The 13,900-nt window shown below is 39.3% G+C and overlaps 1 protein-coding gene across 1 annotated transcript; it reads right to left on the bottom strand.

Moving 5' to 3' along the window:
• Positions 1-9,653: 9,653 nt before the first annotated feature.
• Positions 9,654-9,857, bottom strand: LOC132503883 (NADH dehydrogenase [ubiquinone] 1 beta subcomplex subunit 1-like). Its single transcript, XM_060120741.1, has one exon. It carries the CDS (start codon positions 9,828-9,830, stop codon positions 9,654-9,656), a length of 177 nt encoding a protein of 58 aa, XP_059976724.1. The 5' UTR covers positions 9,831-9,857.
• Between the last annotated feature and the right edge of the window lie 4,043 nt (positions 9,858-13,900).

The raw sequence follows: 13,900 nt of genomic DNA, 5'->3' as shown, positions 1-13,900 counted from the left end.
TACCATAAGTTTGGCTAAAAATAGCAGAAATTTATTATTGCACAGTCTGTGGGTCTATGGCATGGGTTAGTTGGGTCTTCTGCTCAAGGTCTCAACAGATCTTGGCCAGGACAGCAATCTCATCTTCTGAGCCCATTTGGATTATTGGCAGAATTCATTTTCTTTCAGTTGTAGGTCTGAGGGCTACAGCTCCTTGAGAGCAAGCCCATTGTCCTCTACCACATGGTCCTGTCTGCAACATGGTAGTGTCCTTTATCAAGGCCAATCAGAGAATCTCTCTTGCTGAGAATCTCCCATTTCTTTTATGGACTCACCTGAATAAGTCAGGCCCACCCAGCATAATATCCCTTTTGATTAACTTAAAGTCAACTGATTAAAGACCTTAATGACAGTAAGTCCCCTACATATGAACTTTCAATCTGTGAACTTTCAAACATGCGAACATGTGTTCTCATGTCCAATCATGTAAGTTAGTTCACGTGTCTGGTGTACATTGTCACATGCGTGCATCCTCTGCAAGTGGTTGTGCTTTTGTGTACTTTACTGTACAGTACTGTAGAGAGCACAGTAGTACAGCTGTACCACCTCCCACCTCCTCTCTCTCCTCCAGTCAATAACTCTTCTTGCCTGTTCACTCGATGCCAGCCCGTGTATGCCAGCTCTTGTTCTGTACTACTGTACTTTTCAAGGTACTGCACTGTAAGAGTCAAAATGTTTTCTTTATTTTTTGTGTTTGTTTTTTATGTATTATTTGTGTGAAAAGTATCATAAAGCTATGACCGTCCAGTACCATATAGCCTGTTGTGTTAGTTGGGGACCTAGGCTAACTTTGTCGGACTTACGAACAAATTGGACTACAAACACACTCTAAAGATGGAACTCATTCATATACAGGAGACTTACTGTACATCTGAAAAATTCTGTCACCCTTTCCCATACAACATAACCTGACCACAAAAGTGAAAACCATCATATTCACAGCTCCACCCACACTCAAGGGGAGAGGATTATATTGTGCATCTATATCAGGGGGGTGGGAATCTTAGAGGACATGTCAGAATTCTGCCTACCATACTAAGAAAGACTCCTTTTCTCTCTGATTTTTAATTATCTATTAAATTAAGGCTATGCTAGATGATTTCTTACATCAGCTTTTTACATCTAAAGTGCTACAGCTTGATCTCAAAGGGTACATTGGATTATAATAACTATTGTATTTTCCATTGAAAGAGGCACAGAAATGAAATGGGGTTCCCAGGTTAATTCTGAAATAAAGTTGATGTTTCACTCAATAATGTATGTTCTGTTCAGATAAAATTTAAGGGACATAAAAGGTCACAAATACCTAGGCATTAGAGCATTCTCCTTCGTTGCACTGATCTAGATTATTAAGGTTTGGTTTTTGATGAACGGAGATTCAGCTAGATCATAAACTTGACTGCTTCTGGGTCAGTGTTGGTTTATTGGCAGTCAAAGCTACTCAGGAAAATGTTAGGTTATTTTTCCAAAAGTTGAGGTTCTTTCCTTGTGCATCTCACACTCCAGAAAGAAGGCACCAGGAGAATCACATGTTCTGGCTGTGCTTTTTGTTGTCAGTTTTCTCCCCTGCCCCTCCCCTCTCTCTGGTCACTCAAAGGGAGATACATTCTTCCACTCTGGGTTAAGATTTCTTTCTTGAATGTTTTCAAGATCTTCGGATCACAGGAACATCAGGTCAGGAGGGTGAAGGTGATGCCATCTGCCTCTAGAGAAGAGGGAACACACAAATGTCAACATACTCAGAAAAATGCTCTCCTAGGACCATGGGCTCACATGCACCAAAGAGCAATCCATCTGTCAGCAAACAAATTTCTCTACCCAAGACACAGAAGCTCACTTCTTAATAATTAAGCAAGTCTGGACTGCTGCTCTCTGCTGTTTAGTAACAGGAGAGGTGAAAGTCTTGTTTAACTCTTTTGCCAATTGGTAAGCAATACTGATCTTTAAATACTCCTGCTTCTATAGAAGGGGCTAAGGATTCAGGAAAGCCCATTGCTGTATAATCCGCAGGCTGGTGTGAGAACCTTTAGTGGCAGAAAGAAAAGTTTAGGAATCTTCTAGAAGTGTTTGCTAACTGTATAAGGAAAAAAGTCTAGGGAGTCTTTAAAAATACACACTGGCTGTTCTTCCCTTCCATTGTATTTGTTATGGCTCCTCCTGAGCTTGTTGGGACTTACATGTCATTTTTATTTAAAAAATTTATTTCATTTTATGTTTTTAGGTATATTCTTTTATTTTTCTTCTCTTAAAGAAATGATAGCGCACTATACACAATGATTGGCATTTTGCTTTTTCATCTAACAATACAGTCATCCCTTGGTATCTGCAGAGTACCGGTACCAGGACCCCTTGCAGATACCAAAATCTGCAGATGCTCAAGTCCCTTATATAAAATGGCATAGTATTTGCATATAACCTAAAATCCTCCTGTATTCTCTAAAGCATCTCTAGATTACTTTTAATAACTAATACAATGTAAATGCTACGTAAATAGCTGCCTGTGCGGCAAATTCAAGTTTTGATTTTTGAAACTTTCTGGAATTATTTTTTCTCAAATATTTTTGATGTGCAGTTGGTTGAATCCACAGATGCAGAACCCATGGATAGAGAGTGCCGACTGTATATCTTTTTTTAAAATTAATTTTAATTGGAGTATAGTTGCTTTCTACTGTACAGCAAAGTGAATCAGCTCTATGTATAAATATATACCCTCTTTTTGTCATTTTTATAGGACAAGCTCCATGATGGGTTCTTTATCTTCATCAGGAGAATGCCCCAGATTAAAACAAGCAAACGCATATGAAAACACGAGACAAAAATCAATGACAAGTACAAAAATAAAACCCTCTGTTTCCTCCCAAATCTCATCACATCTTCCATCCTGAGGGGCCTTAAGACCAAGCCCAATGATTGAGGTTGACAGCAAATCTTTGCCAAGAGGCTTTTGACATTGACAAAATCCAAGGATATGTATTAGTGGGCTGAATCCACTCCAGGTACAAGTTAATTAATAGTCTCACTGCATACTCTATAATTATAAATTTTGCCTAATGTCTTGAATGTTTAAGTATTTAAAAGATATATTTCAGCAGCTTGGAGCATTATCACGTAGCAGAGATGAACTGTCTTCCAATTGATTGAGCACTGAACAACGAGTTAGCAAAATTGTGCTCTGGTTCCAGGTACACCTCTAACTTGCTGTGACGCTGCATGCACCACCTTGATCAATTCCTGACCTCATTCCCACATCTGTAAAAGGAAAGGAGTTGGATTGGATCGTTCATTGATTTTCAAACTCTACTCCTTAGTGTCTTAGGGTTGTATGGAGATGATTGAAGGACCCCAGGGATGGTGGTATCTTAGTCCATTTGGGTCATTATAACAAGATACTACAGACTGGGTGACTTATAAACAATAGAAATTTATTTCTCACAATTCTGGAGGCTGGAAGAGTCTGAGATTAAGGTGCAGCATGGTTGCATGAGGGCCCCCTTCCGGGTCACAGATTTCTACTTGTATCCTCACATGGTGGAAGAGGCAAGGGAGCTCTCAGGGGTCTCTTAAAAGGGCACTAATCTCATTCACAAGGGCTCCACCCTCATGACCTAATCATCTCCCAAAGGCCCGACCTCCTAATACCATCACTTTTGGGGATATGTTTCAACATGTGAATTTTAGGGGAATGCAAACACTCAGGCTACAGCAAGTAGATAATATTTTAGTTTAGCAAATGCTCTTCCCACATTTCCATAAGAGGAGTTTACTTCCCCACTCTATTGATGTTGTTTATGGCCAGATGACTTGCTTTGTCCAGTGGAATTTGTGTGGAAGTGGCAATGTGACAATTCTGAGCAGAGACTTTAAATGGTAGCTCATGTTTCCATTTTAACCTCTTGCATCTCTGTTCTCCCATGAGAACATCAAATCCTAGATAGGAGATGGTCCTTCAGTCTGGTCCTACAATGAGAATACCTAGGCAGCAAAATTCTTAACCTATTCCCCAATTTGGAAGAGAGCCATGACAGCCATTGCACAGCCTTGTGAGCAAGAAAGAAATATTTGTGGTCGTAAGCCACTAAGAATTTGGGGTTATTTGTTATACAGCTCTACTTCAGCAAAAGTTGACTGATACACGGCCCAAATGAGCTGCCTCTTGGTCCCCAACTCTACCTGCATTGGTAAAGCTCTACTCATTACTGTTTTATATACCAGCTTCCCCAAAAGACTTCATCTGAATAAAATAATTCTGCTGCTAAACACGCAAAACAAAACACCAGCTGCATTTGATTACTTTTTAAAAAGTGTTCCTTAACTCGTGATTTTAATATTTTGTCATTTTTAAAATATACGTTTCTGATCATGTTTATTTTTCATTTCTGCTGCTGCAAAATAAGCAATAAAATAAAATCAAGACTTCAGCAAGTTAAAAGTTATAATTTTAAATAAAAACTATCTCTAATGTTTATGTTTTTATTTTTGTTATTAATTTCCAGACATTAAATTGGCAAAGCCATTTAGTTATCATTCCAGCTAGGAAGTTCATGACAGATTTCCTTTTAAATACTTCTCCCAGCTCTGATATTTTAAAGGTCAACAAATTGTCATTTGGTCAAGAAGGGGTTTTCTAGAGATTTGGAAAACAGAACAAGGGCTGAGAGACATCTCAGGGCTGGTCACATGCACAGGGCGCCGTGAAATCTGACCCTGAAGGGGGCAAGCCCTCAGCCCTGGCCTGGCCCCAGACTCAGCAACCATGTGACATGGCTAAATCCTGGCATCCATGGCCTGTTCATCTTTCTCTCCCACACTCACAGTCAGTTCCATCAGCAGACGTTGTGCATGGGTAGACTCATATGCAGTGGACTTTTCCTACCCATTATTCTCCCCCGCAAAGTTAACCTTTCTGTGTCCTATATAATCTGGGTCCTGAAAGAGAACCTGCAATCAGATCTAGTAAATACAATGAGGCCAAGGTTTTAAAGGTGATGCCAGGTTATGATGCTAACTTTCCCAGGAGACTGGCCTCAGAACTTTCCAATGTTTTAGTCTAAAGCAATGAATAATGGTAGGTGTTCCAGACACCCTGGGAAGTCTGCTAAGGAGCTATTTTTAGATTTTTGCGTCAATTTAAAGAATTTCAGTGAAGAGCACATGTCCTGGTGGATTATCTCAGTCCCAGATCCTGCCCTCTTTCTTTTCCCTTTGTGCTTGCAAGGCCATTCATTTCAGAGGACACGCTCCACAGACAGTTTGCCCCTAAAATTTTGGCCTAAAAATACTCAAGGTCTGTGACCAGTAACTTCCTCTAAAATGACATCAGTTTCCTCATCAGTGAAAGGAACAGATTGGATTAGATTTTATTTTTTTAAATCTTCCTACCCTACTTCCTTCCATACCTCACTTTATAGCCTATTCTTTTTTTAAGCATGTAAATTATTTTAATTATAAGACATTCTGAATATATAAATATGCACAAAGAATTATTTAACAGAGTCTATGTATCCACCAGTTATATTGAAAAGTTGTTAATTTATTTCTTTGTATTTGCTCTCTGTCTTTTGTATTTAAGTTGCAATCCAATTTTGAAAATGTTGAAATATAGAAATAGCCCTTTTAAAGTCTGAAAGTTATGGTAAGTTAAGAAGAAATCACATATACATTAATAAACAATTATGAAAATGAGAACATTACATACGAAAACTGATGGAAGAGTGCCGAATCTATGATCAGAAGAAAATAACCTGAAATGCTTTCATCGTTTACTGTAACACAAAGAAAATAAACTCTAGAAAAGCAAAAGAATAATGAAACAGCTATGAGGAAAGGCAATAAAGTAATTAGTAGAAATAAAATGAGAAATAAACAAATCAGGAGGACAAGTGTACTAGGAAGATATTATATAAAATGAATTAACTTCTCCAGAGTACGTATTAAAAAATATGGACATCTGCCCAGTGATGAAGCAAAACAAACTTCAATAACAATACCTAATAAATAACCAAAAGGCTGGTGGTATAGTGGTGAGCATAGCTGCCTTCCAAATGTAACAGCCAAAAGAAGCCAAGACAATTCGTAACATTCGTATATATTCACTGTAGCCTTATTGAATTCAAGAATGTATTAAAAGTATATTGTGACCAAGAAGGGCTTAATCCACAAGTGAAAGTTAAGGTGTTAGGAAATATATTACTAAATATATAATTATAGGTAATATAAGAAAAATAATTTGGAGGACAGTATGCTAAGTGAAATAAGCCAATCAGAAGAGGAGAAGTACTGTATGATTCCACATGTATGAGTCCTTAGAGGAGTGAAATTCATAGAGACAGAAAGTAGAAGGGTGGTTGCCAGGGACTGGGGGAAATGGAGAGTTATTTTTTTAACTGGAGATTGGTTGCATAATGATGTGAATGTACTTAACATTACCGAATTTACATTTAAAAATAGTTAAGATGGTAAATTTTATGTTATGTGCATTTTACTACAATTAAAAAAGCAGAAGATTAAATCAGAATGTCAGTTTATATGTAAACTTTAAAAAAGTATTTAACATCAATTTCTAACCCAAATCTACATAAAATGCAAGAATAAATACAATTAGCTTGTCTTAAAAATCCTAAAAAATCTGCGGTTTAAAATCATGGTTTGTCTTACATCTGATGGTTTCCCAGAAATCAGCGGGAAAAAAATGGTAATGCCTTTTTAATAGAATTTTTCGATTTTTCAATTTACAAATGGAAAACAGCAGAGTTATTTTTTTGTCTAATTTTTCCTACTGACAGTATCCATTCTACTTTTGTAAAAGAATGTGCTATTATTTCTGCTTATCAAATATATTACATTTATTTCATGATCAAAACAAAATCTTTAATCACCACCTAGATCCTGTGATAGAAGGCACTGTCTGCTTTAAAAATGTCGTTTTTCATTTATGTCTATTAAGTCTACCTTAGTCATTGTGTTATTTAAATATTTAAATATAGAGATATTTAAATTATTTAAATATTTAAATTCTTCCTACCTCTTTTTGTTTGTTTGTTTATTTATTTTTGCCTACTTGTTCTCATGAACTGAAATTGGTGCATTTAAGTAATTCACTATAATTCTTTTCCTATGTTTTCCTCTTCTCCTAACAGTTTTTCAGTTTTGAAGCTAATATAATTGTTGCAAAAAGTTCAACACTCTTACTTCTTCAGTATGAATCATGTCTTTACCAACGTGACCCTCTTTGTAGGCTGGCAGAGATGGGGCCAGGACTAGGGACTCTTTGGGATCACTGTGTAGAACTGTAAGTGCTGTGGACTGGAGAGCCACCAGCCAATGTAAGCGGGCGCCTGAGCTCCCTAGGGTAGTGGGACACTCACTCAACTTAGCAGCCATAGCACTGGGAAGGAGACTTGATATGACCACACCACACACCTGGTGTGGATATGAGGGTAAGCAGAATTCTGACATCCTAATGTAGAAAACTGTCCCTCAACACACACTGAAGTGAGGTGGCTTGGAGACTAAGGTCCTTCCTCAGCCAGGGCCCACCCACACGCTTCAGACTGCAGAACTGGGCATGCTCACAGGAAGGCAGTGAAGTACGGGGTTACACAGTAAGTGTCTTCTCCTCGATTCTAGGCAAATAGATGTCAAGGATGGACCTTCCCTTTCCTCATTCAAGAATAAATAAATAGTTAAAAATAGGGTGTTGATATAAAAAGAATCTGCAACATCCAGTTCGAGATGGTGATTTGAACTAATCTTTAACTCCCTAATCTCTTTTTCCCATTGGAATAACCAAAATATGAAGGAATGAAAAATCTATTTGAAAGTTGGAAAATAGGAAAGAGTACCACAGCTGTACAGACACATTGAGGACCTTCTTCTTTTTTTTTTTTTTGTGGTACGCAGGCCTCTCACTGTTGTGGTCTCTCCCGTTGTGGAGCACAGGCTCCGGACGCGCAGGCTCAGCGGCCATGGCTCACGGGCCCAGCCGCTCTGCGGCATGTGGGATCCTCCCGGACCGGGGCATGAACCCGTGTCCCCTGCATCGGCAGGCGGACTCTCAACCACTGCGCCACCAGGGAAGCCCCTGGAGGACCTTCTTGATTGGCACTTCTCCCACTCCTTCAAGAAATCCAAACCAGACTATGGTTCAGCCAATGTGACGTGGCCAACGTCCCCATCAGAACTACCCAAAAAATCTCTTTGTAACTGGGAGAGGCAAGGGCTTGAGGTCATAGCCATTTGGCAGCCAATAAAGGAAAGGTCAATGCCATGAATGACCTTAGGAAGTAGATGGATTGGGCAAATAGAGCTATTGCCATGGCTTTCCCCCCTGGAATCCAAGGGGAGGGTATGGTGTATAAAATAAAGGGGAGAGCAGTGCCGCAGTGAAAGAAGGGAGCAATGCCACCACCCATTTTAGGCTACCGCTCCAAAGACATAAAAAAAAGGCACTGCAATGAGGTCTCTGCTATGCTATGCTAATAAGTCCCCCATTAGCTTCCCCTACTGAGCCTTTGTCTCCTTCGGATAAATAAAATTTTTCCCTTAAGGTGGTGTCCTGTTTCTGTTTTTGAGGGTATTTGTGATTTGGGGAACAAATTTATCCTTTATGACTCCAGATATCCTTTCCATGTTTATTCACTTTGTTTTCTTCAATTTCAATCTCCTGATCTTTGTTGAGAGCCAAGTGGCTTTTTCTTTCTATGGAAAGAAATGATCTTTTACCCATGGAAACATTAGTCATCCTGCCTCTTCATTTAAAAACTTTCTTCTCTTGAGAAGGTGCCAATATCACGGGTACACACTCCTTCATTTCTCTAGGGATCGCTATCAGCATTGGTTTTTGTAGCCATTATTTCTTTAAATTGAAGCATGATACTTTGCAGGCTGTGATTTTAAGTAAAATTGAGGCCTAATGGATGGCTTACCACATCACACTGCATTTCCAGAGATTTCATTGACAATAGTATCAAATGCACTGAGATGAATGAGTTTCACCCTTCAATGGAAACTGGAAAAAGCAGAACCGAGTTGACTTATGGGTAAATATTAACAGCCATTGCTCAGAAGCAAAGGCCAAGAAATAAAGCTCAAATACTTGTCTTTACTGAAACATTTAAATTGTGTAAAACTTGAAACTCCATTCTCATTTTTAAGTGAACACATTAATCTACTAAGGAATGAAAGAAGAAGTTGTCATGAACTTAGGGAGAGGGAATAATTTAGTCCTGACTTTCATCATCCCTCCAGAACTAGATGAAGGAGTAGACCAGTCAGTCGGTTCCTAGGGCACTGATCCATCAGTGGTACCAACACCACACCACTGTGGCAGATAGACCCTAGGGTGGCTCTAGTTATTGAAGAGTTTATGTTCACGTCTATAATCATCTCCCCTTGAATGTGAGTGAAACCTGTGACTTGCTTCAAACTAATATAAAATAATAGACTATAGTAAAAGTGACAAGATGTTACACCTATCATCATGCTACAGTGCATGTGTGTGTACGTACAAATATATTCAAGAGTGATTCTCCATTGCTATTTAAAAAAAAATGAACATGTTTTTATTTCTCTTATGATTTAAAAAAGGTGAACATTCTGTAATTCAGCCACAGCTTTTATTTCCAGGTGACTTCTTCATTGGGTCTCAGTTCTCTTTTATGTAACAGATTCTTGTTGCAGAAGGCAGTTAGCTTTTCACCACTCTGTCTGTCTAGAGGACATTCAAAGACAAATCCAATAGGGACAAGAATATGTACCCAGTGGTCACCCACAATCGGAAGTAAGTTCATCATGAATGCTGCAGCTTCGGACGCAGCAACCACCCCATGACCAAGGGCAGTGGCCTCCATTGCCTTTTTTTTTTTTTTTTTTTTTTTGCGGTACGCGGGCCTCTCACTGCTGTGGCCTCTCCCGCTGTGGAGCACAGGCTCCGGACGCGCAGGCTCAGCGGCCATGGCTCACGGGCCCAGCCGCTCTGCGGCATGTGGGATCCTCCCGGACCGGGGCACGAGCCCGCGTCCCCTGCATCGGCAGGCGGACTCTCAATCACTGCGCCACCAGGGAAGCCCTCCATTGCCATTTTTGAATAAGTAAGCTTATTACTCACTAGAGGGACCACGTGACAGGGAACTGGGAGCAGCCTTTAGGACCTGAGAGAGACTGATGGCCAACAGCTAGCAAGAAGGCAGGGAGCTCAGTCCTACAGCCATGAGATGAATATTGCAACAAACTGGGGAAGTGGATATTACCTTGAAGTGGATCTTACCCTAGTTGAGCCTCTGGTGAGATCCCAGTCTTGGCTGACACCTGGCTTTCCACCTGGAGAGACCATGAAGTAGAGAATCCCGTTAAGCCGTGCCTGGATTCTAGCCTACGGAAAACGTGAGATAGTAAATGCGTGCTGTTTAAGCTTCTGAGTGTGTGGTCATTTGTGATGCAGCAATGGAAAACTAATGCAACCATAGAAGATGTGACAAAGATGGAGAAAACTGTATTTGCCAGAGTTCATTCACGGGGAGTAACAAGTATGGCCGGAAGAACTAATGTCATGAGCCACTTAGGTTTGGGGTTAGAATCTTCAGAAGCAGGTTTGTTTATTGTCTTATAAGAAGGGTAGGCCTAGTTACTGAAGGGGCTTTGTTTTGCTGAGTGATCTGTGCAATTTCAAAGTCAGAAGTAAATTACTCAGAACAGTAGAGAAGACCCTGCTTGTTGCCCACCATCCACAGACTTCTCTCCCTTTCCCCTGCAGTGCTCAGACTGTAAATAAATGGATGTAAAACAAATATTTAAAGAACATTATTTCTGAAGGGTGACAATGATTAGTTTCCCTGGGACACCCACATGTTTTGATCTGGCTTTACAGGTGTTGTTAAGGTCACAAGGTACACCCAAAGTCACACCTGAACTGGGTCACCAAGAACTCAGGAGAGCCCACCCAGTTCATGTTGAGGTCCCATTTTCCAGTGGATTGGGGTAGGTGGAGGAAAGCTTATATCTCCAAAGAACAGCCTCGCAGTCTATTCCAAGATTAGGTCTCTGGGAACCTCCTACCTTGTGCTAGGGAGCTTTCCCTATACACTAACTTTTTCTACTGGGGTATCTGTTTAGGAGCTAAATTGTTTTTTGTTGCCTACAGAAAATGAAAGATACTGAAGCTGATTGGTTTTCCTGAGGCACAGAGTCTCTTTCCCCAAGTAACACTGAATCATTTACTTCCAACAGCCCCTTCTCTTAGTCTGTCCAGAGTGAGGTGAAGACTAATGGGCAGAGTTTCCAAGAACAGTTCCTTCTCATCGACCTGAAATTCTTGTTACTTTCATTTGTATTGTTTTATTTTCCAATGCAACAGTAACACATACCTAGAGCGATACAACTCAATCAATACAGACATGAAATGTCAAAGTTCCCGTTTATACCCTGTACTCCCAGTGAATCCCACTGCTATGTGTGTACGTACAAGTACACACACTCGAGAAGAGGTTTTATATATAGAATTGGGACCATTATGTATATTTATTGCTCTGCAAATTCTTAATCTCTCAACGAAATGTCTCAGATGTCCCATTGCCAGTTTGTAAAAGCCTACCTCATTCTAATAATAATAATAATGATCTGTGGATTATTCTGTTTTAAGAATGCATCAATATTTATATCACAATTTCTTTATTGATGAACATTTAGAGTTTTCCCTATTTTTCTCAATACAGAAATAAGAATCTTTATTAATCTTTATACCCATATGCAAATATTTCCTTAGGATGGATTACTTTGTTGAATTGTGGAGTCAATAGGGTACATATATTTTACATGTTGATAGATAGCTGTTAAATGGACCTTTGTGAAGATTGTACCAATCTACACTCACTTATTAGAGTGTGAAGATACTTGTCTCCCCACCGGCTTGACCACACTGGATATTATCAACCTTTTAAAATTTTGCCAACATGGGTGAAAAATGAGTCATCAACTTGGCTTCTTCATCCTCGGCCTTTCCTTCTCAAGTTTCCCAACCGGGTGATGAACTTTCCTTTCCTCTCCTCTTCTGCTCCAAAGAGAAGTGGTCTTATATAATTATCATGTATAAATTTATATTTAAATTATATTTACTAGATTTCCTAATTCTGAACCTTTCTTGTATTCTGGGGACTGCATTTTGGTTGCCATATTCTTTTAATTTGCTGCTGCATTTGAGGTGGTAACATTTTGTTTAGACTATTTATCATTGTAAGGGAAGTGATTTACAGTCTTCCTTTTTTAGTTATCCTTGCCTGGTTCTTCTATAAAGGTTTTGCTAGGTCAGTAAAATCAACTGGGGGAGTTTTCTATTCTTTTCTGTGCTCTGAAATACCTTACATTACATAGAAATTTTCTGTAGCTAGAATGTTTTATAGAACTTGCTGGTCAAACTTTTTGACCTATGTGACTATAGGGTTGAACATTTAAAATGGGGACAAAGCCTTTATCCCACAACTGTGGATAAGAACATCTAGAAATATCAAATTAAATTGGTATCCACCCCAACACACTCATACATGGAACTGTAATTTGTCAAGAAAACAACACATAATATCTTTCCAGTTTGGATCCATTAGAAGAAATTGGAGAAGAAACTTCATAAAATTCAGCAAGAGGGAAAAAACAGAAAGGCCTGAAGAGAAATAGCTGAACTGAGCTCACCACCAAGCTTTTTGGATGACATTGACCTCTTTTAATCACAAAAGTAATACAGAACTTCTGTTCAGGTGTGTTGTAGTACAACTCAACTTCTCAGGTTGGTTTAGACTTTTTAAGCATGGCTGACCTTGTCATTAAAAAGTTCTCTTCCCAAAGGACTCACACACTAAGGTATCATTTTACTTTGCAAATATGCAAACAGTTTAGCACAGGATCTGGTTCATGGTAGGTATTCTCCCAGACTCATAAAAAAATTTCATTTCATCTAAATGTATTCACTTCTGTTCTCATAGAGGGAAAGGTAGCAGGTAGTGGTGTTGTTTAAATTAGTAGCTGGAAATGAATGCCAGCTGTGTGAACTTCAGATGCAATCAGAATTCCAGAGTCTCAACTAAATCCGGACATAAAAAAATAAAATAATTTTGTAAAGGCACAGCAAATCCAGTCAGCCAAACCTCATCCTTGGAGAAGGTTGGATTTTCAGTCAGCTTCTATATGACTCTGAAACTCCCCCCCACCCCCCCACCGCTCCTTGAGATCTGGCAGTGCAAAATCCCAAGATGCATAGAGCTGGGCAAGCATGACTAACCCTAGGGGTTCAAAAATAATTAATGAATTCATCTTCCACTTGCAAAAATTTCGGCTTTGGCCTTTTGTTCAGAGCAATTCTTACTATATCACACATCAAACAAAATTATTTTCTTTATTTTTACGGATCATTCCATACATTCTTTCCATGTTTTGACACAATCACTGGCCAATATGGGGAGAACTTTATTTTAATTCCATAACCCGGAGAACCATTGTTTTAAGGATGGCTAGGTTAAAATCAGCACGTGAAGACTGGGGTTCCAACATGCCAAACATCTGTTGAATGTGAACATAGTTCAGATGGTTTTAATATAGCTAGATATTTGATATCACATGGAAACACTGTGATCAGAATCCCTGCCTAAAGCTATAGATAGCTACGGATAACCATGTTGTCTGTGACCTCTCCATTGGAAATTATGTATGTGTGTCAGACACCTCTAGTTGTCTACCCGATTTCCGCTCTCCCTTTCTTCCTCACTAGCAGAATGACAACTCTGGGATACGTCCAGATAAAATACTCATTTTTCCAATTTGCATTGAAGCTAGGGATGGCTATGGGATAGAATTATGGACAATGAGATAAGAACAGAAG

Source organism: Lagenorhynchus albirostris, chromosome 1 (genome assembly GCF_949774975.1).
Source record: "Lagenorhynchus albirostris chromosome 1, mLagAlb1.1, whole genome shotgun sequence".
In the NCBI taxonomy this organism is placed as follows: domain Eukaryota; kingdom Metazoa; phylum Chordata; class Mammalia; order Artiodactyla; family Delphinidae; genus Lagenorhynchus; species Lagenorhynchus albirostris.
Note: the sequence above shows the minus strand (reverse complement) of the source record. Positions and strands in the feature narration are given on the sequence as shown.